The 21,937-nt window shown below is 51.5% G+C and overlaps 4 protein-coding genes across 4 annotated transcripts; 2 read left to right on the top strand and 2 right to left on the bottom strand.

Annotated features, from left to right (window-relative positions):
• Positions 1 to 761: 761 nt before the first annotated feature.
• On the top strand, positions 762 to 10,278 carry COCSUDRAFT_48568 (hypothetical protein; the record flags this gene model as incomplete). Its single annotated transcript, XM_005645064.1, has 23 exons — positions 762 to 1,017; positions 1,340 to 1,413; positions 1,541 to 1,596; positions 1,727 to 1,787; positions 1,876 to 1,989; positions 2,383 to 2,502; positions 2,649 to 2,699; positions 2,838 to 2,956; positions 3,091 to 3,224; positions 3,412 to 3,579; positions 3,715 to 3,899; positions 4,119 to 4,226; positions 4,439 to 4,800; positions 5,034 to 5,149; positions 5,496 to 5,580; positions 5,931 to 6,186; positions 6,743 to 6,890; positions 7,217 to 7,430; positions 7,717 to 7,856; positions 8,456 to 8,685; positions 9,089 to 9,256; positions 9,620 to 9,889; positions 10,126 to 10,278. Exons 1-23 carry the CDS (start codon positions 993 to 995, stop codon positions 10,276 to 10,278), a joined length of 3,357 nt encoding a protein of 1,118 aa, XP_005645121.1. The 5' UTR covers positions 762 to 992.
• Positions 10,279 to 11,820: 1,542 nt separating this feature from the next.
• COCSUDRAFT_57721 (hypothetical protein) lies at positions 11,821 to 15,769 on the bottom strand (the record flags this gene model as incomplete). Its single annotated transcript, XM_005645063.1, has 13 exons — positions 11,821 to 11,874; positions 12,013 to 12,183; positions 12,307 to 12,372; positions 12,604 to 12,882; positions 13,006 to 13,050; positions 13,598 to 13,735; positions 14,153 to 14,218; positions 14,398 to 14,489; positions 14,580 to 14,748; positions 14,852 to 15,022; positions 15,303 to 15,398; positions 15,502 to 15,561; positions 15,728 to 15,769. 13 exons carry the CDS (start codon positions 15,767 to 15,769, stop codon positions 11,821 to 11,823), a joined length of 1,449 nt encoding a protein of 482 aa, XP_005645120.1.
• Positions 15,770 to 16,003: 234 nt separating this feature from the next.
• COCSUDRAFT_54361 (sulfur stress regulator) lies at positions 16,004 to 18,605 on the top strand (the record flags this gene model as incomplete). The annotated part of the gene is made up of 9 exons (XM_005645062.1): positions 16,004 to 16,250; positions 16,415 to 16,493; positions 16,591 to 16,620; positions 16,715 to 16,875; positions 17,018 to 17,247; positions 17,476 to 17,643; positions 17,848 to 17,957; positions 18,090 to 18,189; positions 18,463 to 18,605. Exons 1-9 carry the CDS (start codon positions 16,204 to 16,206, stop codon positions 18,603 to 18,605), a joined length of 1,068 nt encoding a protein of 355 aa, XP_005645119.1. The 5' UTR covers positions 16,004 to 16,203.
• Positions 18,606 to 18,924: 319 nt separating this feature from the next.
• Positions 18,925 to 20,959, bottom strand: COCSUDRAFT_54360 (hypothetical protein). Its single transcript, XM_005645061.1, has 7 exons — positions 20,732 to 20,959; positions 20,387 to 20,524; positions 20,197 to 20,286; positions 19,951 to 20,107; positions 19,653 to 19,823; positions 19,399 to 19,527; positions 18,925 to 19,271 (listed from the first exon to the last, which is right to left on the bottom strand). Exons 1-7 carry the CDS (start codon positions 20,809 to 20,811, stop codon positions 19,227 to 19,229), a joined length of 810 nt encoding a protein of 269 aa, XP_005645118.1. The 5' UTR covers positions 20,812 to 20,959; the 3' UTR covers positions 18,925 to 19,226.
• Positions 20,960 to 21,937: the final 978 nt, after the last annotated feature.

The following is a 21,937-nucleotide window of genomic DNA, read 5'->3' as shown; positions in this document are numbered from 1 at the left end:
ACCTGTCACAAAGTAGTTATGCTGTGTATAATCCACTCTGATGCAGCGCATGAGCCCTTCCACATCTCCTGGGGTGATCTGACTGAGGCGCCTGTTGCTTTCTGTAGCTGATGAGTCCCTGCTAATGTATACAGCGTATGATGAAACCATTGTCATGTTGTCCGGTTCCTTGAGCAATCATGATGGGACAGCATGATGATGGTTTCACCCTACCTTCCGACCCTGGCAACATCGAGTAGACCTGTCAGGGACGCCACAGCAAGCCGTACTAAAGCATTCTCTGCACAAAGCAATAGCAACAAAACGTTGTGATCTGCTTGCCAGGCTTGAGCTGTCGGCCTGCATCACTGCAATAGTTTTCTAATTTCAGTGCCCATTGCCTATCACTATTACCTTCTTGTGGTCTTGTAGTGGAAGCTATCGTGGCATAAGAGCGCGCCTTATTCCTTCCATTTCCACAATATGGTTTTACCAGATTGCCTCCGATAAACTTTGATGGTGACACAAGCTGGTGTGCGATGGATGGACTTATCATGTCAAAGGAGGTAGCTTCCTGCAGGAGTCTATCGTTGCTGATTTATCGATATTATGTATCTGTAACACAAGAGAACAAGCAAACAACAGTGCATGTGTGTTCAGGATTGAGAAAGACCAACAATTGGCCATTCGAACTTTATGACGTCACGTGCACGAGGAAATTTCCTTTAGAGTGCATGGAAGAGACGACATTTGTTTCCAATCCAAATGCTACCAAAATGTAATGTTCATGCTCTGAAATAAGCTAACAAGAACTTCGAGATAATAAAGAAGCGTGCACACTGTCCTCTGCAGCTCACTGGTATGTGATGTAGGCGGTGTGACGCCCCATATTGCAGTAGACCTGCAATCAAGCAAGCCTGGATGTCGACGGCATTGAATGTCGAGACGAAGCTAGCCTGCCTAATCAGAGCACAACCACAAGTGTACGTCGACGTAAGGGGGTGAAGGATCCCATGTACAGGGGACCTTCACTACCTGGTAAGTCCATCCTTTCCAAAATATACGCGAATCCGCTTGGAAGTCACCCAAAATATATGGAGGTTGCAATTATGATGTTTACGGCGTGACCCATTCTCTCTGACAAGCAAAGATTGATATAGCAGCTAACTCAAAGCTTGGTGTATTGAGAACAGTACTGTTAGGACAGCTTGAAGTTAGAACAGTTCTTTTTGTCTGAGTGATCGAGCAATACTTTAGAGTAATCAGAGGGAGTGCCATAGTGCCAGCCAGGAGATCCATTTGCTTGGCAGGAATCGTGGCTGTGTTGTTTGCTCATGCCTGCTTACTGCCCATCTTTCAGGTCCTCTTGGGCCACCAGAGCTGGAAGAGCCTAAGCGGCCACCTCCTGAATACACCAAGTCCCTGAAGCCACTGGTGCGCTCTGACCTTGTGGCATGGCTTCTTAATTGTCAGCTTCTGCATTGTTTCTTGGTGGGTAAGAGAGTCTGTCTGCTTGATCTGACTGGTCAAAGGATCTCATTGGTGTTGCTGGGAAGCGCAGGCCATACAGAAGGGGCGATGGGCGCGTATTGTTTTCGGCATGCTGCTGACCTTCGGGTGCGTTCTTTTGCCAGATGAATCAATTCATGCAACATAGGCGCATGCAGTGAGGCTATCAGAATCAGTTCCAGAGCCAATGAGACTTGTGGAGGCAGCTTCGCTAATACCTTGCTTGTGTCTGGCGCAGGACAATTCTGCTGCTGGGCTCTCTGGACGCTTCAGATGTGTACCGCGCACTTGTGCCACAGGTGCACATGCCTTCACTTTGTCCGAAAATGCAAGACTTCAGAAAGTAGTGGGGCTCGTTTGTAAGGGATCAAATGTGACTGGTGGCAGGCCAAGCAGAGGTACCATCAGGAGCTGGAAATGCTGGTGAGGCAAGTAGAGATCGAGAGGCTGGAGCTCGTCCAGAAACTGGCGCATGAGTTCCTGGCATACAAGGGCATGAAGGTGGGTTTGTAGCCTCTCCCTTGGCTTGCTGAGCCACATTCCAAAGGGATCAAGTGAACCTAACAGCCTTCCCACAGACTTGCCAGTGACGTGCACTCCCAGTTTGTTTTCTGGCACTTGGGTTGTTGATTAAATCGCAAGGATACCTCGAGTGCATGGGCTTGCCAGCATAAAGAGATGTTTCGCAAATGGGCACTTGCTAGATCAAGCAAGGTTCTAGTCCTCTCTTCTCTTCATCTACCTGAGAGTCTGCTGTTTCGAGCTCCCCAAACCCTGTTTCTGCACCTAGATGCATTTGGGCAGGCCATATCCTGGCGCCCTCACATTGGTGAGCATCTCCCCAGTATTGGGCACACAAAACATGAAAAGGAGCAGTGAATTTTTTTGGTGCAGACGGATGTGGAAGAAAAGGGGATGAAGAGGCGGGAGCAGCAGGCAGAGTATGACAGGGTGCATGAGATCCACCAGGACCGCTTGGAGTCATTGGTCATGGATGCACAGGACCCCACCAAGGTCTTGCCTGCCTCCAGCATCTCTTGAAAATTGTGCATGCCATTGTCTAATATTGTCAACCCAAAGGGCGCGGCGCGGTGTGCTTCTCTCTTACCACACGCTAGGCAGGGGAGAAGCAAGCTGACTTTATCCCATGTGCCCTGCAGCGGTCAGCGTGGGAGGCAGAGTTGAACAGCAGCTTGTCCAAGCTGGAGCAGGTGCCTCAATTCATTCACAATTCAACTCCCCCTACCTCTGCGGTGTTGAATCATCAAATTTAAGGACACAAGGCAGCAAAATATCACCAAGTGTGCATCGGGAGGTTCAGTGGCATACCTTGTACATACCTGGTGCAGGCTATTGGGGAGCATAATTATGCCACATGGGGCGAATACAGCTTCCTGTTGAAGCTTCAGCACACCCGCCACGAGATCAGCGCACTTGATCTGGCAGCTGCAGACATGAAAGCCATCAGGTGATTGACTACACAGAGAGTACACAGGATACTTTCCAGTGAAATCTGAGAATAATGCAGGCATCCTGATGAGGTCTACATTCTCATTGGCTAAATACAAGAACTGCAATATTGAATAAGAGGATTTGGTGCAGGTATGGGGATGGGCGCCCGTCTGGGCTGTTGAAGGGGCACCCAGCCAAGCTGCTGAGAACCAGTACACATCAGCCCACAGGGTCAGTGTTCAACCGCGAGAAGCTGGTGGAGATGTATGATCCATTGCTGTACTGTGAGCGCCCATTCCTTTGTGACTTGATTCCACACTTATGTCATGCATGAATGTGCTGCCTCAAAGACATGGGCTTGAGTGCTCATCATTCCTCAAGGCCTTCCGTGAGGTAACCACGTCCTTCAGGGGGTGAATGCATGGATTTGCGGCGAGTCCTTGCTGATTGTTGTGTTCTGTGATGGTACAGGGACTGCGTTGCCAGATGGGTTTGTGACAGAGGAGGGGCGGACGGACCTGGAAGCCTATGCAGCAGAAACCATAGCAGGAACAAAGCTGCTGCCGGTGTTCAACACTGGAACTGCCTCAAACAGGCATCTGCTGGAAGTAGACGAGCCCATCAGTAATGCAAGCGTTGGTGAGTATCTAGCAATAACGACCTGAATATCCCAGATGCATGCGGGCAGCATGCTTTATGTGAAGTCACAGGGCATCAGCAGAGAATTTGACACATGGAGGCTTTGGGCTAAGCTGCAGTTGTTCTTTCAAGCAGGGGACTTGAAGTATGGAAGGAGAGAGGATGGCGCTCAAGAGGGGATGGAAATAGTGGAGAGTGCTGGCAAGGTTGCGGCGATGTTGAAAGGGCCGAGTAGGAGCATCAAAGCCAATGTGCTGTGGCTGGATGCCAACCCCGATGCCAAGCAGGCCCTGCTTGCCGAGCCAGCTGGGAAGGGCAAGGTGAGGGCCTATGCTCGGTTCTGATAATAACTACAACATCTGTCCTGTATGACCAAAGTACTACCTGCAAATGGCAGCTCCTGTGTCTGTCCTCCATCATCTGCATTATCTGCCTGTTGGTGCCATGGAGGCCTGTGTGTCATGACTGCTTTGTTTGGGGCAACGAGTGGGCACTGATATTTATGGGGCGGGTAAAGAGATTTTGCCTCCTTGTTGCAGGGCCGGGAAGCGGAAGCAGGGGATGCAAAGACCCTTAGGCAGGCAATAGAGAGGGGCGTCATTGCCTCAGGACGTGCCACTGCTGCCGGCAAAGACAGCGACATCCAGGTACTGGGGACCAAAAATTTTGATTGACAAAAATAAAACCCAAAATTGGCGCTTGGTGACTGCATGACTCTGCTTCCAAATGGCAACCATAAGTGTTTAAAAATTTGGGCCCACTGTTTTGCCGATTGGTCCTGCATGCGGCATAGAACCCCGCATATGCACTTCCCATCCTTGATCACAAGTTTGACTTACCTGGTATGTCTGATGTGCAGCCGGCGACGGACTCGGAGGCGGCGAGGCATCGCGCGAAGCGGCGAGCGACGCAGGATCGGGTAGCGGCCCAGCAGCAGGCGCACGAGGTGCCGGTCTTGGGCGGCGTTGACTCCGGGCAGCGCCTGATCGGGCTCGCAGACGGCGACAGCTCAGCGGGCTCAGCGCAGCGGGTCGTGCCCCTGCTGGGGGCCACCATGCAGCAGGCGGCCGCCATGGACGCGGCCATGTCGGCCAAGGCGGCAGCTGCCGCGAAGGCGGTGGCGGCTGCTGAGAAGCTGGAGGCGGCTGGCGCGGCGGTGGCGGCTGACGGGGAGGCCGCGCGGCACGCTGCGCACCGGGCTGCGCAGCGGGGGCAGTCAAGGTGTGGCGCGTTCCCTGCCAGATGGTGTTGGAGTCGCACAAGGAGCAGCTCTGGTCGTTTTTATTTGCTGGTGTCAACGGGGGAAATGTGCAGAAAAACTGCAACAAGCGCGTTCCTCAGATAGTGCTTGCCGCCGTGCTGCAAGCTGTATCGTCGTGCTGAAGTGCGTGGGCATGTGGCATTAAGGAGTTGTCAAGGCAGGTGATCATGGCATGCAAATGGTGTGGACACAGGGTGGCGCCTGGCAAGGAAGAGGGGGAGGCTGGAAAGGGTGTGGGCTCTGGGGGCGATGACAGCGTGCGCTGCCGCATGGCCGCCATCTGTGAGGGAGCGGCCGCCTGCCAGCCAGGTGCAGCTGCAATACCTGTGCTTGACCTTTTCGGGGGTACTAAAGTTTATTTAGTAGGGGCCACATAGTCTTTACTACCCCCTGACCATCTGCAATCAAGGAGAGATAACACTCAAAGGGGTGTGTTTATAGGCCTCTGGACTCCATGATGCCAGCTTGGCCTGCTTCACATGAAGGCACATGATAGGAAGCATACATAGCAGGCAGGCATACTTGCCAGGCTTGAGCACAGGGGCTATTGATACTTTTGGTGTTTTGCAATGGTAGTGTAGATCGTCTTAGAAACCGTGTCGCGACGCACCTGAATCTCATGGATTGGAAACGCGAGAAGGTTGATGTGTGGCAGGTGAGACGCTGGGGTGCATAACGGGCATGGTGCAGCGCCAGGCGCATGTGAAGGAGGCGATGCTGTGGAGCTGGAAGGGATACAAGTGAGGCGCCCTGCCCTGCTACCCCGTCCCTGGATATTAGGAACCCCTGCCAAACGCTGCCTGCCTTATTTGGTCCCATGCCAATGCTGGCCTTTCATATGCCTTTCTCAGAGTCAAGAAGCATCCAGGGTTTCACGGATTACTTGGAACAATAGTTCTTCTCTTTCAATACACTGATGTGCGGGGTCATGGTGCCAAAGAAATATGGACACCTCGTTTGGAGCCAGCAGCGAATGGGGGGCTTTAGTGCAAGGCGATGTGCATGCAACAGGCAGCATGCCTGGTACCGGAACCAGCTCCTGTTTGGGCATTCATTTGAGGGGCCACTGAAAGTAAGTTGGGTGGTGCAGGGAGCATGCCTGGGGCCGGGACGAGCTGCTGCCGCTGTCGAAGACCCACAACATGTGGTTCGATCTCGGGCTCACGCTCGTAGACAGCCTGGACACGCTGCTGATAATGGGCCTGCAGGAGGAGTTCAGAGAGGCACGCGACTGGGTAGACACCAGCTTGAAAGTAGACCCGGACATGGACGTCAACCTGTTTGAGACGACCATCCGCGTGCTGGGCGGCCTGCTCGCTGCTTTCCACCTGTCGGCCGGGGACCAGGTGCGCGCCCTGGCAAGCCTTGTTGAGATCATGCGGCAATGGTGACGGTTGCCATGATTTATGATGAGCTGCAGATATCTGGAAACTTTCCCGAAGGTGATGCACATATGGAAGGCAGTGTCAGCGCCTGAGTAAGCATGAAGGGCTGTGCGGCTGTGGAAGTGCAATGCATGCAATGTACAAGACATTTCCGGTGATAGCTTGGCATGATGCCCTGAGAGGTGGTGGGACCATCAGTGAGAGGTCCAACGGGGAATCTCCTGTACATTGAGCTGACTGCCTGTGTTGTGGGGCGCTGCAGATGTTCGTGTACAAGGCGGCTGACCTGGGCATGCGCCTCTCCGCAGCCTTCCAGTCAGCAACAGGCAGGGAGCCTTTCCATGAATTGTTTGGACATCTCAGCACATATTCTTTCTGCATTCACACAGGCATGACTTGACATGACACGATCATCCTGTCATCATACAGGATGACACTGAGCAAACAGAGTCGCAGGATGTTTCAGCGACTCCATGCACATGCAGTCATCCTTGACTACTGATTGCACAAACTGAAGGTGAAAAATTTCTGCAATGCAGGCATCCCGTTCTCGGACGTGAACTTGCGCACGCACAATGTGCACCAGCCGCCCTGGACGCAGTACTCGTCACTGTCGGAGGTCTCCTCGCTCTCCCTGGAGTTCACCTACCTCGCCCGCGCCGCAGGTGCCCATCTATCCTGTCTGTCAACATTTCCTTTGCTCCCTGCTTGCCTTCCTGATTCAGTTGACAATGCTATCATCGGCGCAAAAGTCAGTCATATGGGGCCAACCACAGAGCACTTATCAGGCCTGTGGTATGCTAGCAAATCACCCTGCCAGCGTGTAAGGGAACTTGTGAAGAAGAGACTATCGGAGAATACAGATGGTGTGCTGGAGCAGCATTTCCCAACCAAGACCAACCATCCCTTCCTGCCCATCAGATTGTGCATGCCCATGGCAATTTATTCTCTTTCTTTCGAGTTACATCCTGATGGTGTGTTGACTGTGCAGGGGAGGGTGCGGGTGGGCAGAAGTCGATAGAGGTAGTGGAGAGGCTGATGCGCACGGAGGGGCGCACGAATGGACTGGCGCCGTTTTATGTGGACCCGGCCAGCGGAGCGCTGAGCGGAGGGGTGCTCACTCTGGGGGCAAGAGGGGACAGCTACTACGAGTACATGCTCAAGCAGTGGCTCATCTCCGGCAAGAGGCAGCCATTTTTCCTCGAGTGAGCTGCCCTGCCGCCTGGCTCATACTTTTCTTGTTATTGGCATCTCATTATGAGGCCTTGCCCGCAAATTTGCCAAGCTGAGAGTGGGCATGCTTTTTAAAAACCGTCAATACAGCAGCAACAGATATGGGTCTTCCTAGGACCAGTGAATGCTTTGGTAGTGCCTGATAATGCCTCTTGCACCGTATAGGCCTGAGCCTTTGTTCAGCTGAAGCACAGAGGCAATGCAGAGAGAGAGAGTGAGGTCATTAACTGGAGATATGAGATTGTGGGGTGAGTGCAGGGGGTACAAGGAGGCGATGCAGGGGGTGCGGAGGAAGCTGCTGGCGCGCACGGCGCCGCAGGGGGGCCTGCTATATGTGGGAGAGCTGCATGGCGATGTCCTGGAGCCCAAGATGGACCACCTCGTCTGCTTCCTGCCAGGTGAGGATCTGCCAGGGCCTTGCTGCACAACACATCAGGCTCGCTTTTGTCACCTCGTGGAAACAACCGCACTGCTGCTTGCAATGCTAGGACGTCTTTTGCAACACTTCACTCTAGTCACCTGCTGTGTCTTGGTGGAAACTGCTGTGTCGTGGCTTTGTGTTCCTGGCAATCCAGTAAGCAGTCTATACATACTGTAGTGCTCAACCTAAACTGCGCGGAAAATAATTGTAAAAATTGAAAAAAGGGTCGAAAATAAAACCCTAACTCCTCAGATACTTAACCTATTTAAGATCTGAAGGCGGATTTGGAAAGCTCTTGAGCAGGCGCATCTTTGGGGGACGTACTTAATGCACATGACAAAGTTTTTGATCAAGAAATTAGCCCTGCGGGAAGCTGTTTAATAAATCACTTTTTCCAGGGTGCGCAGTTTAGGTTGAGCACTACAGTACACTCCTGTTGCTGAGCAACGGGACTGTCTCTCGTGCAGCTTAGTTGGATCCCTGAGACACTTGTAAGCGTCGGTGTCGATTTGATTTTGCCACATGAGAGGACAGGAGTATTGAAGAGGCTGGCGATGTAAGTTTATTGCTGGCCAGGGCTGCTGGCGCTGGGGCACATGCACGGGGTGAACACGGGGGCGGCGGGCGAGGAGGATGACCTGGCAATTGCGCGGCAGCTCATGCGCACCTGCTACGAGATGTATGCGCGCATTCCCACCGGCCTGGCGCCCGAGATCGTGCACTTCACTCAGCGCGACGGCGGCCACGACTTCCCCAAGCAGCACGCGCATGACACCGGTGGCGGCGACTTCTCCGTCAAGCCGCAGGTGCTGCCCTACTCAATACTATCCTTGGACCAACCCTCCTTGCCTCTTGTTCCCGCTGCTAGAAGTTCACCATGAAGTGATGGGGGTTTTGCTCAAATGTTGGAACGAGTGGGATTGGGGGTTCTGCATCCCGTGCAGCCGTGGCACTACCTCGCTTCTAAAGATCTGAGCACATAGTGCGCTCTTCAGATTGACAGCCTCGTCACACCGGCAGACATGGCCAATTGCAATGTGGGGATGAACGCATTTATGTATGGCTGCGCCCTGAGTGTGTTCCCCTTGCCATTGAGCGGAGTCCACATCATGAATGGCAGCAGACGAAAGCAGTCGGCTTTTGGGCATTGAGGGCCATTGTGAGAGTCTGTGGAGGGGTAGTAAATGCAGATCCATATTGTGCGCCCAGGACGCGCATAATCTGCTGCGGCCGGAGACGATGGAGTCGCTGTTTGTGCTGTGGCGGGTCACGCGCGACCCGGTCTACCGGGAGTGGGGCTGGCTCATGTTCCGGGCCTGGCAGAAATTCGCGCGCGTCGCTACCGGCGGCTACGCCAGCCTCAACAGCGTCCTGGAGGTGCGCTGCACACCTGACACACACTCCTACACTGCATCCAATTTGCTGCCTTCTCTTGTAAAAGAAGGCTTCTGCCCTGCTCAGAAGGTGCCACTAATCAGCTCTCCGAATGGGCAGACCTGTTGCATAATCATCTAGTGTAGAGACAGCCATGACCAGGACTTTTGCCTCTGCAGCAGACTTGGGTCATTTGGGTTCCTTATGTGCTTCATGTGTGCCATAAGCATGCATCTTTTACAATTTGGCGTGCCATTGCTTTTTGGGCGTCAGGGTATGTTCCGGGGGGCAGACCTTGGTAGGACTTGTACGTATGGTTGGCTGAGGCATGTGAGGGAAGCATGAGAGAGCTTGTGGCGTGGTCAGGTGCCGCCGGTGATGCGGGACAAGATGGAGAGCTTCTGGCCGGCAGAGACCCTTAAATACCTGTACCTCCTCCTGGACGACTCCTCCCCAGAGCTGCTGCCGCTGGACCAGTTTGTGTTCAACACTGAGGCGCACCCGCTGCCCATAACCGGCTCGGCCGCGGACACGGCGGCCGGGAAATTTTATGTGCGCGGGCCGCGAAACGACAGCGCGCCAGGCGTTGCGGCGAGTGACGGCGCAACGAATGACACCCTAGAGCAACGAGCGCGGGTGAGGATTTTGCTCCTCCAGAGACGGCCTTTGCGAATGCTGTACTGATTGGCTCTCGCCAGGAATTTCCCTTGTGAGTGAATTGGGAATTTTTCGCACCCATCCATGGTACTCTTGACTGCCTTTGATTTCCTGCAAGCGCATTATACTGTGACAAAGGGGGTCGGGGACATCAACCAAGAAGTTGTTTGGGTGGATCTTCTGCTAACAGGGGTGTGCGTGTGTGCTGTGCGCAGGAGTGGGGAAGCGCCTTGGCTGTGATCGGGAATGCGAATGCCTATTGGGCGGCAAATGTGAGCTGGCATGGGGCGGGTGCTGCTGTGAGGGATGCAGCACTGCGCAGTGCCCTGACAGGCCGATCTGCAGGCGCCTCGGCTGCATGGCAATAGGGACAAAAGGCTGGTCAGAAGTATGTCCCTACAGGTTTTGACACAGAGATTTTAGAGCACCAGCGTCGAATAAAAACAGCGCTGAGTGGCCTGCGGGCTTTCACCAGCTGTCTCTAAGTATAAGTGTGTCACCCTCTTTGCTTTCTTACTGACGAAGTGACTTGCTCACTACCGGCGAAAGATGAGCCTAGGAGAAGTTTTGATGGGATTAGAGTTCTCTTGAGTTGCTTGATGACTCCTGGCAAGTATCCAGGCTCTTGCAATATGTAGTGCATGAAGTGAGAATCTTTCTGCCCTGAGATCAGCTAGGAGTGTGACGCTGGCATACTTGTGGGGTTTGAGCCTTTACATGACAGAGTCAATCGGCTCACAACCGTTGAAGAGTCCATCAGTAAAAGAAAGGCTAGTTTACGTACCATTGTAGCGTGCGGTGTCCGCAATCCAAAATCATTTCCACAGGCAAGGAGGAACGGTGTCCAACTCGCATACAGCACACGATGAGATCAACTCTGCTTGATCTGTGGCCAGACAAGCAGAACCAGCCTGCCCGCTTGCGCAAGTCTGGGCTCAACACACGGATGCCCCGCAATTCCCCTGCTGCAATCAGTATAAAGAGGCAGCACAACGCACTTTATTACTAGTATTTGCTGCGCAGCCACAGCTTCGCATGCATACCGCCTCAGTTGCATGTTTTGAAGAGTGCCGGCAAGAAAACACAGCTGGCTTCAACAGGCAGGGAGCATCATGGGAACAAGGCAGTGGCGCAGGAACCCCGTTAAACCTGGGTGTAGAGCCCCTCTGTGAAAAGGCTAGCTTCAAGTGCAAATTTGGCTCGTGTGTACATTGTGACAAGAAGTGTATGTGTTTTGAGGGCCACATGTCTTCTACCATATTTGGGGTTCTCTTGTCCACTTTACACTTCATGAATGATCACCTGATCAATCCATTTTCGTATTGTTCACAGTCTTGTCACAATCCCTTGCAAAGCCTATGCATGGTCCCACTACCGTAACCTGACTGTTAGGGTTGGCTGAGATGACCAGAAACCGAAACAGCTTCAGATTCGCTACAGCTGCTGTCAGTCTTAGAGCAGAGTACCACACACGCATCAGTGTTTGCAAAGACCGATTGAAGGCAGTGCTATTTGTTGCAATCATTATCTGGGCTGCATTTCTGAACCGAACATATCTGCACAATTCAAAATTGCTCATTCAAAGCTCATTAGCTTATTTTTAGTAAAAGTACCACAACCTAGTGAATATTCCTGTAATGACAGTCCTTGCTGTCTGAAGTTTAATGCAGGCGCATGTCACCCTTGGACATCTGAGGCGCATGGCAGATACTGTGCGAAGCTACATCTGCCTCAGAACATGCAGTCTTCCACTCATGAGAGCGGTCTGTCATTCATGGGACTTGAGATCCAGTGATACACGTGGCTCCCTCAGCTGAGCCCTTTCCACTGTTCTGTTTGGTACTCTTAGGCTGTATGGTTTGCAGTGAAGCTTCCGTTTGCACTTCAGGCGTCTCAGATGTTGCGCTGCCTTACTCCTCCGCCCTAGCAGCCTGGCCTCCCTTCTCAAAGGCAATGCTGTGCTCCTGAGCACAAGCATGCACAAAGTCTCACCTTTTGTGATTATGCATAGTCTGTCCTTCTGACCAGCAGATGACTCAGCAGTTTGGTCAAATCATGATTAAAGGGGAATTCTGCAGGTGTGCAAGATCTGGGTAGCACACCTTCAGGAGTGCCCTGAGCTGCAGCGTCTCCTGCTGCTGGGCAGCCAGTGCTTCCTCGGCCTTTGTGCGCTGCTCCCTCTCAGCCGCTGCTGCAGCCACAGCCTCCTGCGCTGCCCTGCGCTCCACAGCAGCCACGCGCTGCACAGCCTTGGAGATCTCCAGCATGGGAACCTGCCAGCAGAGCATCCAGTCAGTTCAGCTGCTTTCCTTCCAGTCCGTCGCAACAACATGCATGTGGATGGGCCTCAAATGTCAAAAATGAAGCAGGAATATTAGAGTCATGGTGCTGCTCACCTTGATCATCACATCTTTGTTCTTGACAGCCTTGCTCAGAGGGAAGTCTGGCTCGCGCATGATGCCCTGCAGACACATGCCCATTACAGTCTTCTTCAAAACTGCACGCATGCATCCGTTAGTAAATCTGCTTTGAAATAAACAACTTGAAATAAACTCACCAGCCAATGGCACATCTCCAGAGGCGAGTCCTGGTTCAGGTCATCTGCACACAGTGAAAGGTTCCTCAAACATTGTCATGCTGGCCAACAGAGGGCACTTTGCTACATCTCTGAGGCATGGAATGCATGAGCATACAAGGTGCAGCAACAGCAGATTGAAGATGTCCACTGCACTGAAAGGATGCGAGGGAGCATCACCCAGATCCAGCTCGCCGCTGTCAGAGTGTGCATGCACAGCACAGCGGAAGGAGCGGTTGAAGGCATCCCATTCATCCATCATGGCCACAGTCACGTGGCAGGCTGAGCTCTCAGTCTTGTCGCCATCGTCTGGTACCAGCATGCGCTGTCGCTTTGCCGCCCTTGCATCAACCAGGCCGCAGGCAGAGAAGTCCAGACCCTTGCGCTTGACGAGGTACTGCAGGGCAGCGAGCAAGACGAGACTTTTGTCATGACGACGTCACAGTACATCACCTTAAGGGGCATGTTGAGCACATTGAAACAAGAAAGAAAGCATGCATGCATGTTAGAGGATTCACACCTTGGCATGGTAGGTCTCTGCAACAATGGTCTCAGCCGGGTGTGCCTGCAGGGACAACAGAGGGTTGACTGCTTTGGCATGCAAAGAAAGACAGTCAAAGACTTGTGTTCAAGGCTAGCAACACAAGCCTTGCCTGCCAGTCGACATCCATGAGTTCTATCTCAACAGAATCGCCAGCCTCTTCTGCAAATGTGGGCTTTCCAGCATCTGCTGCGTGATTCAGGGATGTGCTTGGGTCCGTGGGTGTGGTGTCTCTTGCATCTGCTGCATGGTCATGGGCTGTGCTTGGGGCCTCTGAATCTGGTACCTGCTCCTGCATCACTGCATGACTTGTTAATCTGGCAGATGCATGTGTGGGGATGTCAGATATTCTCACAGTTGCACACACCTTGATCTGGCCCAAGGTTTTGCTACTTGCATTTGATGCTGGAAGATTGGCTTTCAGCTCCTGCACCAAAACTCACACTGTTAGCCGCAAAGCGCAATCTCAATGAAATTGAAAGGACTGTATGCATGGAAATGCTTTGGATAAATGATGCACTGACTACCAGTGCTGCATAGTGTCAACCACAAATAGCTAGAGAAGGTCTACCTCGTGCTGCTTGTTGTAATTTGCCTTGTCCTCCTCGGTGATCTCTTTCCAAGCAGCGGCTAGCTTTCTGGTGATCTCTCCAAATCCAGCATCTGCGTTCTCATCCTTTATCTGCTGGCGGTGGCGGTCACAGAAGAGCTGCATGCATGCATGCATGCATCATCAGAAACTGCAAGACACCTTAAGAGCCTTTGCATCGTCAAAGGGTAAGTGCTCCCTGTGTTGCATTTTCATGACAATGCTGAAGAATTTATTACTATCATTTACTAATATTATTATTTTTACACGTTTTTTAGTCTTCAAGGACTAGGTACGTCAAGCAACACCTGAATCATTGCTCTCCAGTCTTCACAGTTCATGCACTTCCTCCACCAGTCATATGGATGCCCAATATCATCAAGGCCATTGTTACTCTCATTGACAGCTAGGTGTTGTGGTTGAGTGAGAATGAGACCAGTTGCATGCCTGATATGCCGACTTGGCACGCTGCTGCTTTAGCTTTGATGCAGGACTGTCCTTCCCCTTTCCAGCGCCAGGCTTGCTTTTCTTGTCCACCTTGGCTTCTGCCTTGGCTTCTGCGCGCTCGGTGCCCGCACGATTCTTGTCTTCACTGGCCATGGCCTGCCCATTCCACATATTAGATGATAGAGCATCCTCAAAGGTTTAAGGAAATGCATGCATGCCAGCATGGACAAGGGGTTCGCTGCCCAGCCCAAAGCCCCTATGCAGCATTACCATCTTAACATAAAACTGGACCTGGGTGACATGCAGCTTAATGGAAGGCAGTAGGGTGTGGCTACCTCATAGGGTGCCTTCTCAGCGTCTGAGATTCCTTTCCACATCTCACCCAACTTCTTTGTGAGTTCTCCAAAGCTCAAGGTTGGGTTCTCAGCTGCATGCACAGGGTACTCCTCAAGATGCTATAATGGTGAGCAATGTCCATGCATGAGCACAGCAGACAGCAAAATAGAGTCATGCAAACCTTTGACAGCTGCCCGCTTCTCAGCCCCAAAGAAGATGTAGGCACTCCTCGCTCGCTTCACTTTTGTGTTGCTGCCATCTGCATCCTTCTTCTGCTGGCCAGCTGCCTTTGATCTTGCAGGAGTGGCAGACTTCTTCTTCTTGTCACCATTTGCCTTGCCACCATCACCCTGTCATGGAAGCACATTCATCAGACATGAGGAAAGAAGCAACCCCTTTTTGCCACACCTGCAGTTGGAGCTGCATGACATGCATCAGACTAAGATCGCTTACCTTGCCAGCCTGTTCTTTTCCAGTAGCATCTTTGTCTGCAACAGCAGATGCCTGATCCGCATCATCTCCATCGTCAGGTGTGACCCTCGCCTGAATTTTCTTGGAGGGCTTGGGAGTAGATGCATCAGCAGGCGGTGCTGGACTTGTAGTGGACTTCTTGGTGACAGTCAGCTGCATGTGAAGATTGCGGCTTTAGTCCCTTGCAAATGCCAATACATCTGCGCGGCAAGACAGTCACAACACGTTGCAGGTGAAGTGAACATGCATGGTGAGGGTCTGCACCCCTCGCTTCTTGCTTGGCAGAGCAGGTGCCTGGACTGGAGGTGAAGCCACATCCTGCACATGTTGCAGGAATCAGACTCAGTATGCATATATTAATAATAAGGCTTGCTGAATCTTCTGACGCTGCAAATGGTGAGCGAGGAATACTTAACTTCAGAGTCATTCGCACCTTGGCAGCGTGTGTGGAGGCTCCGGCTGATGCAGCATTGGCTGCCGGCGTCATATTCTCGCTGTCAGGATCGACCTTCTGTTTTTCAGGCTCAGCCTGTGTGGAGAATTTGAAATTGTCAGCTGATCACGAGGGCGATGCGAATATTGCAAGCAGCTCAGCTGGGAAGATCCGGTATTTGGCAACAGTATTGTCTCACCTTTGCGGTTTCGTTGACCTCAGTCTGCAATTGATCAGGCGCCTGCGCGTCCTCAAATTCCTGTGGTAGAGCAACAGCTGGCCAATGTTGACATTCGTGCGACTGTGTCCAGCGCGCTCCCAGCGATTACCAGTCACAGGAAAAGCAATGCACGGGAACAACCTCAGTCTTGCTAGAAGAAAAGATCTTGCTAAAGCAGAGACGAGGCATGAAGCAGGTGTCTCACCTCAAGCTCGGCCATGAGCTGGGAATCAGTGAGCTCTGCCATCCTCTCAGCTGCGCCGTGCCTCTGATGCGATGATGGAGGAGTCAGCGGCTCGTTTGAAGCTTACTCTGACCTCTCAATCCTTCTCCTTGTGGACTCCTGTCAATATCCCAGGCGGGAAGAATCTGCAAGTTCCGAGGTTTGCATGTATGTCTCGGTCTACAGTGGCGTTGCTGCTGGTCTGCCTGGACCTTCCTTACTCGATTCTCTTGCCTTCCTGAGTAGATAGATGCCCTTGTTGTCTTCGGTGCCATCACCAGATCAAAGTGACGCGCGTTGCCTGCGTTTGCAAGAGGGTTGTGGCGCGAATTAGAGGCCGAAAGACCGACAAGAACTTATCGGACAATTGGAAGCTGTGTGTGCAGCTTGGTCCATGACGTAATACTGAAACATCGAGTTCTGTTGGAGCTGCCCAATCACCGAGAGAAGGGGGTTCGATGGCAGTGCAGCCTCCAACTGAGGACCCACTCAAGAACCACCACAGGTCATGCGCCAGACATGCGATCTGCTGTCTTCGTCAAATGTCAGTGTAAAGGATTAGTGGAAAGCATGAATATTTTGTTATATATCAGCTTGGGATACTTGTAAGAAATAAGATGCGCTCTATTCACTTTGACAGGTGTACTGACCCATGCTTGCTGTGAGCAGGTACGAGACTGTCAAGTATCTAAGCTCGGGTTCATACGGGTTCGTTGTTCTGGCCAGAGATCGCACCAGTGGCAGCTCGGTGAGTCAATACAATGCCTTCAGGAAGTCTACGTTGTGGGTTCTTCATTTTTGAGTATTCAGATGTTGAAAGAGGATTGGTGCAATGCCTGTTGCAGGTGGCTATAAAATTCATCGAAAGACTAAAGGTAATTTCTTTATAAGAGCTGCAAAACGTCAAGGCTTGTCATCAAAGCCAAACGCACCTGTCTTGGTACTGAGCCTCACCTCTCCTGCGCACAGGGAAAGATAACCAAGAACGTTGAGAGGGAGATCCTGAACCATTCCATCCTGATCCACCCGCATGTTGTGCGATTTGAGGAATGTTTCCTCACGGAAAAGTATCTTGCAATCGCCATGGAATATGCAGCAGGAGGGAACATGTACAGTCATGTCACAGCAAAGTGCGCCCCCGCATTGCTGCTGTGAAATGACAACATCCTTACTGCTTGTATGTTGATCGCACATGGACAGGCCCTGCAAAGATTGAGGTGTTTCTCCATATTGTGCATATTTTGATGGGCTGTCTCTGTTCACTGTGCACAGTCATGGGTTGCAAGAGGAGCACGGCCGCTTCTTCTATCAGCAGATCATCCTGGCGCTGGACTACTGCCACAAAATGAGCATCTCCAACCGGGACATCAAGCTTGAGAACACTCTGCTGGACAGCACAGAACCGGGGCGCAATCCTCTCATTAAGCTCTGTGACTTTGGGTACTCCATCAATGAGTCGCACAGCCTGCCAAAGACCGCTGTCGGCACACCTGGGTACACAGGTGGGCATGCATGCAACCTTGCATCAACAATTTGCTAATCTGTCGTTTTGTTTGTCCTGAAGAGATGCTAATGGATGTGCTGCAGTGCATCTGCCGAGAACACATATGTGGCAGCTCTCTAGATGTGATGATCACCAATGGCACACAGTTCCAACTTGGCTGGCAGCGGTCACGACAGCTCTTTTGCATATATAAGGCAACGGATTGAAAAGCTTTTGTGGCATGCAGCGCCCGAGGTGCTCATGAACCGGACGCGATATGATGGGAAGCTGGCGGATGTGTGGAGCAGCGGGGTCATGCTGTACGCCATGCTGTGCTGTAGATACCCCTTTGAGCGGCCGGAAGATGACGATGACCCTAAGGGCCAGCACAGAATCGTGCAGCGCATCATCAAATGTGCGCCGGACACATGCCTCTCGTGTCATGCCTCTCTTGTCTATATAGTATGCATGCATGCATGCATGTGTGTGTGTGCGCGCCCTGCACGCATTGATCATGGTGCAGCAGAGTGGTAGGTGCATTTTGCCCTCTGAAATGCTAAGACACATAATATTGGTGCTGCATGTTATGTTATAGTGACATCGCATCTGTGTCATGCAGGCCAGTACGAGTGGCCAAAGGACAAGCCGCTGTCAGCAGAGTGCAAGGACCTGATGTCCAAGATCTTTGTGGCGGACCCTGCTGCGCGGATCAGCATTGCACAGATTCAGGTGCACAGCTCTGCATCATCTTGCTGGCTGATGTCCATTCAAGATACACATGCAACTGCACAGATAGCCAAGCTTTGTCTTCTATTTGCCGAGCATCACATGTTTCGCTTATTGGCTGTTGTGCATGTGCAGAAACACCCATGGTTCAGGCATGGTCTGCCCCAGAACCTGGAAGTGGACACCTACAATGGCCACTATGTCAAACTCTCCAAGCAGGCTGCAGACAACGCAGGTAACGGCGGCTGTGTGCACCCCATTGGACTTTCACGCTGTTGTTCTTTACATTAGAATCAGAAGGTCTACTCTCTGCTTGCATGCATTCATCATCAGTCAGGTAATCAGATCATCAGTGCTCCTGGCCTGGAGATGTTTGTATTGTTGATGCACTCTGTTACACCTGCGAGGCACCCCTTCTTCCCTTCCTTGGCGCTCGCTCTGTCTTCACGTCTGCATTTTCTCTTAGCTTAATCCACACCATCTGAACCTTTAGCATTGCTGCATGCAGACGCAATCCGCCGCGTTGTGCGCGAGGCACTCCATGAAGGGCAGGAGCAGCAAAGTGTCTCTGGTGATGTGGATCACTTGGCAGAGCGCAACTCCATGGACACAGAGGACTCTCTTGAAAATGACTACCTGTCCTGGTATTGATGTTCTGTGAGTCCCTGCGTCATGTTTTGTCGCTCTCAGAGCATATGCATGGGATGTTGTATGACAGACCTGCGAAGCAAGGCATGTGATGTTGTGGGCATGCCAGCAGAGCAAGGCGTGCCATCGACAGACCAAAATTTGAGTTGAACATTGTCAGCCGATCTTGAAAAGTATGATGCTGAGTTGGAACACACAGTATAGCACCATCAGCTTTGCTGCTGCAGGGCAGTCAGAGCTACTTGTCAGCGCCGCAATGCATATGGCTTTGGAACGTCAGAGGTCTGCTTAGGGAAGGCAGTTCATTGGTTGACGAGATTGACCATGTGTATCTTATTACAATGCTCTTTGGCGTATGTTGTAAGTGCGCATGAATCTTGCATTCAAAAGTGCCAAATTGTAGATGCGCCAAATTTTGGACCCGTGGGGCCTATCAAAAATTATTAGGTGGACTCACAAGTTCCATTCTATGGTTGGGTTCAAAGACTCAATCAGTCCTGCAAAATGTACTTTGCTAGGTGTCTGCATTGTTAAGGGAGTTCCATTTCACAGCGCATGCTAAATACGGTAAGCAGCTCAATCCCTGTACATACTGCCTACTTCTGGCTGCAGGATCTTTGCTTATTAAAATTGTTTCGTGAAGTTGAGAGGATACCTCAGCAATATACCCTGCACATCACGAACATTTCTCAGCGTCTTGGCACATGCCAAATGGCAGACATGATTCGCATCCTTGACAAAAGGACAGTAGGACACGCGGAAAGATGCGCCTGCAGGGGTAGAGACAAGGCCGCACCATTTTCAATATGCCTTTCCTGGTTGCGCCTTTGCACAGTATCAAGCACACATTGACACATTCCCAAAAGTTGCCAAGTGCTCCGCGGGGCCTGTCATGTAGCCTGCAAAAGTGCAGCCGGGTTCTGGCCTGCAGAAGTAGTCAGGAATATCAGCAGCAGCACACCTGGACTGGCAGGATTCCTCCACTTCACATTCGCCACTTGGAGTGAGACACAACAACACCAATAATCCAGACATGAGGATTATGCTCACCTCCAGGGCAATGCCCAATGCGATTACACCAAATATGCTGAAGAAAAGCAATACTTGTACAAGTGGATGTATTTCGCTCCCTCCTGTACCCTCAAATTGCTGCCCAACGCTCATCAGAAGAAGCGCTCCCAGCTGAAGAGCCCACAGCCATACTGCTGTGGAGAGCCGCACCTGATACATAACAAGGCCAACAATACCATTGGTTGACATGACATGCCTCTGCATTTTATCACATGGAAGCTCTGCTTTCACATGAACAGCAGCCGCTTGCAGACATTTGCATTGAGGCCGGACAGACCTGGTCTATTGTAAGCTTGATGGCATGCAGCAGCAAAATTATTGGCGCATTGAGTAAAGAAGGTTCTTTGCCCTGCAGCAGGATGCCTGCTTGCATGATGGTGCAAATACTGATAATTGCCAGACCGGCCTTCAGATGCTCATGCCACCGGTAGTACCTGTCCATTGCACGCAAGTCATGGACATCACTATTATTTCAGTGCAATGCCATTCAAGCCCAAGCAGAGACTAATGCTGGATAGCGCACCACTGAAACAGCCACTGAGCTGCAATGACTGCACAGATATCTGACAAAGCTGTGAAGGCCATGAGATCACCGGCCATCGTATATCTCCACCTGGTGAACCCATCAGGTCATTGAAAGGGTAGAAATTGCATGTTTCCAGCCTTCTTTTGCAACGTAATACAAATGCTTGCCTGCCAACAAGTTGGCTTACCTCTCGTTCTGATCTGTGCTGGCAAAGATCAGCATTATTACAAGGTACAAAAGCCATGCAATGCAAGAGGCCGAGTGCAGAAAAGATGCCCTGGGCACGTTTCTCTTTCCAACATACTGCAGGAATGCAAGCTCATCCCTGTGGGCAAATTCAAGGTTGAGGATTGGGACACATCAAAAGGCAATCTGATGCTGCCAACTGTTGTTGCTGAACGTGACAAATGATTGTACAGGACGCACGGCGTATCTAACTTCAGTGAGCCAGATTTACCGTACGGAAATACCCAGTGTGACTCTACACAGAGATAGCCGATTCTGAGATGTTCTCCAGGGTCTGAACTCGCACCTTTTGTTCGGGAAGATGAAGCCCAGTCCCAGCAGATAATACTGGACAGTCGTAAAAATTTCACCCCATTGGGCCATCATTGAACTTCAAGCTGGTCTCCACCTTGAAGGGTACTGTAATAACCCATGCTTGGCAGCATTGGTGCCCAGCTCCGTTCAAATCGAGCGCACAGTACCAGCTCTTACACTACTCAATCTCACCCTTTACCAAACAGGATACAACAGGCTCTTTATATTGTTTACACTCCTCCGTGATCGAGTCGAGCCCTGTCTCCGAGACTGATCGGCGAAACCAATGGCAAATCCATTGATCCCTTGGCAAAAGGATGAAACGTACATCATGGGTTTCGAGTCGCGATTCGCCACTGGCGAAAGGGCGTCTCCATCCTTATATATCGAGGGGGCCACCTAGAGTGTAGAGAAATGCAACCCTGACACACTGCACAGTCAGAACCAACTAAGCAAATGTGTTATGTGATGCAACATATGCATGAAGAACATCCTGGCTCGGTCTTGTAAAGGAAAACACAAGTGTCACTGCAGGGCCAAGATCAGGCAGACAGGGAGTGACTGTGTGCCTGCAAACAGCAGCGGAGGAGGTGAGATGACCAGGAAGTAAAAAGGCTTCTCCGTCCACGGTGATACAAGAACTGCCGAGCCAGGGCAGAATGCAATGCGATGCAGACCCCAGATGATCCAAAAGGTGCGGTGCATCAGAAGAGGAAGAGCAGTGATCCTTGCACTCTGGCTTGATGTAACCGTTGATGGCCTTTCACAAAGGGAAATTAGCTCAATAGGGGTCCATACGGTATGGACCATACCCTTATATGGTCCATGCATGTGCAACGGGGACAGAGTCTATACTTGCGTGCATGTTCAAGATCTCTTGACTCTTCATCTGGGAGACCATCCTTGGTAAAAAGTTGTTCAGCAACTTGAAGTTGCGTTGGCTGAGTCACAGGCCGCCTGCTGTTGATGTCTGGTATCAGTAATTACGGGTTCATTGAAGCTGAACATGCATGGATGTTACAATTGACCACTGCCAACAGACATCACACAACACACCCGGCCGGTGAGGGCCTCACAAAACCTATGCACAAAATGAACTTCTGAAGTTGCCTTCGGCATGTGGACAAGAACCCTGTCTCAGGACAGACTGCAGCGAAAGGAGCATGTAAAGCCAAAAGCTTTGCTTGCAAGGGTGCTC

Source organism: Coccomyxa subellipsoidea (assembly GCF_000258705.1).
Source record: "Coccomyxa subellipsoidea C-169, whole genome shotgun sequence".
Taxonomy (NCBI): Eukaryota; Viridiplantae; Chlorophyta; class Trebouxiophyceae; family Coccomyxaceae; genus Coccomyxa; species Coccomyxa subellipsoidea.
This window is presented reverse-complemented; position numbering and strand designations above follow the sequence as displayed.

What these genes read in the sequence shown, in the direction of transcription:
- COCSUDRAFT_54360 (XM_005645061.1), bottom strand. Translation starts at nt 20,811, where the DNA reads ATGATGGCCCAATGGGGTGAAATTTTTACGACTGTCCAGTATTATCTG. An exon ending in GCTCAGTGGCTGTTTCAGTG is followed by an intron (nt 20,108 to 20,196) that starts GTGCGCTATCCA and finishes TGCAATGGACAG; the next exon opens with GTACTACCGGTGGCATGAGC. An exon ending in CATTGGGCATTGCCCTGGAG is followed by an intron (nt 19,528 to 19,652) that starts GTGAGCATAATC and finishes CTACTTCTGCAG; the next exon opens with GCCAGAACCCGGCTGCACTT.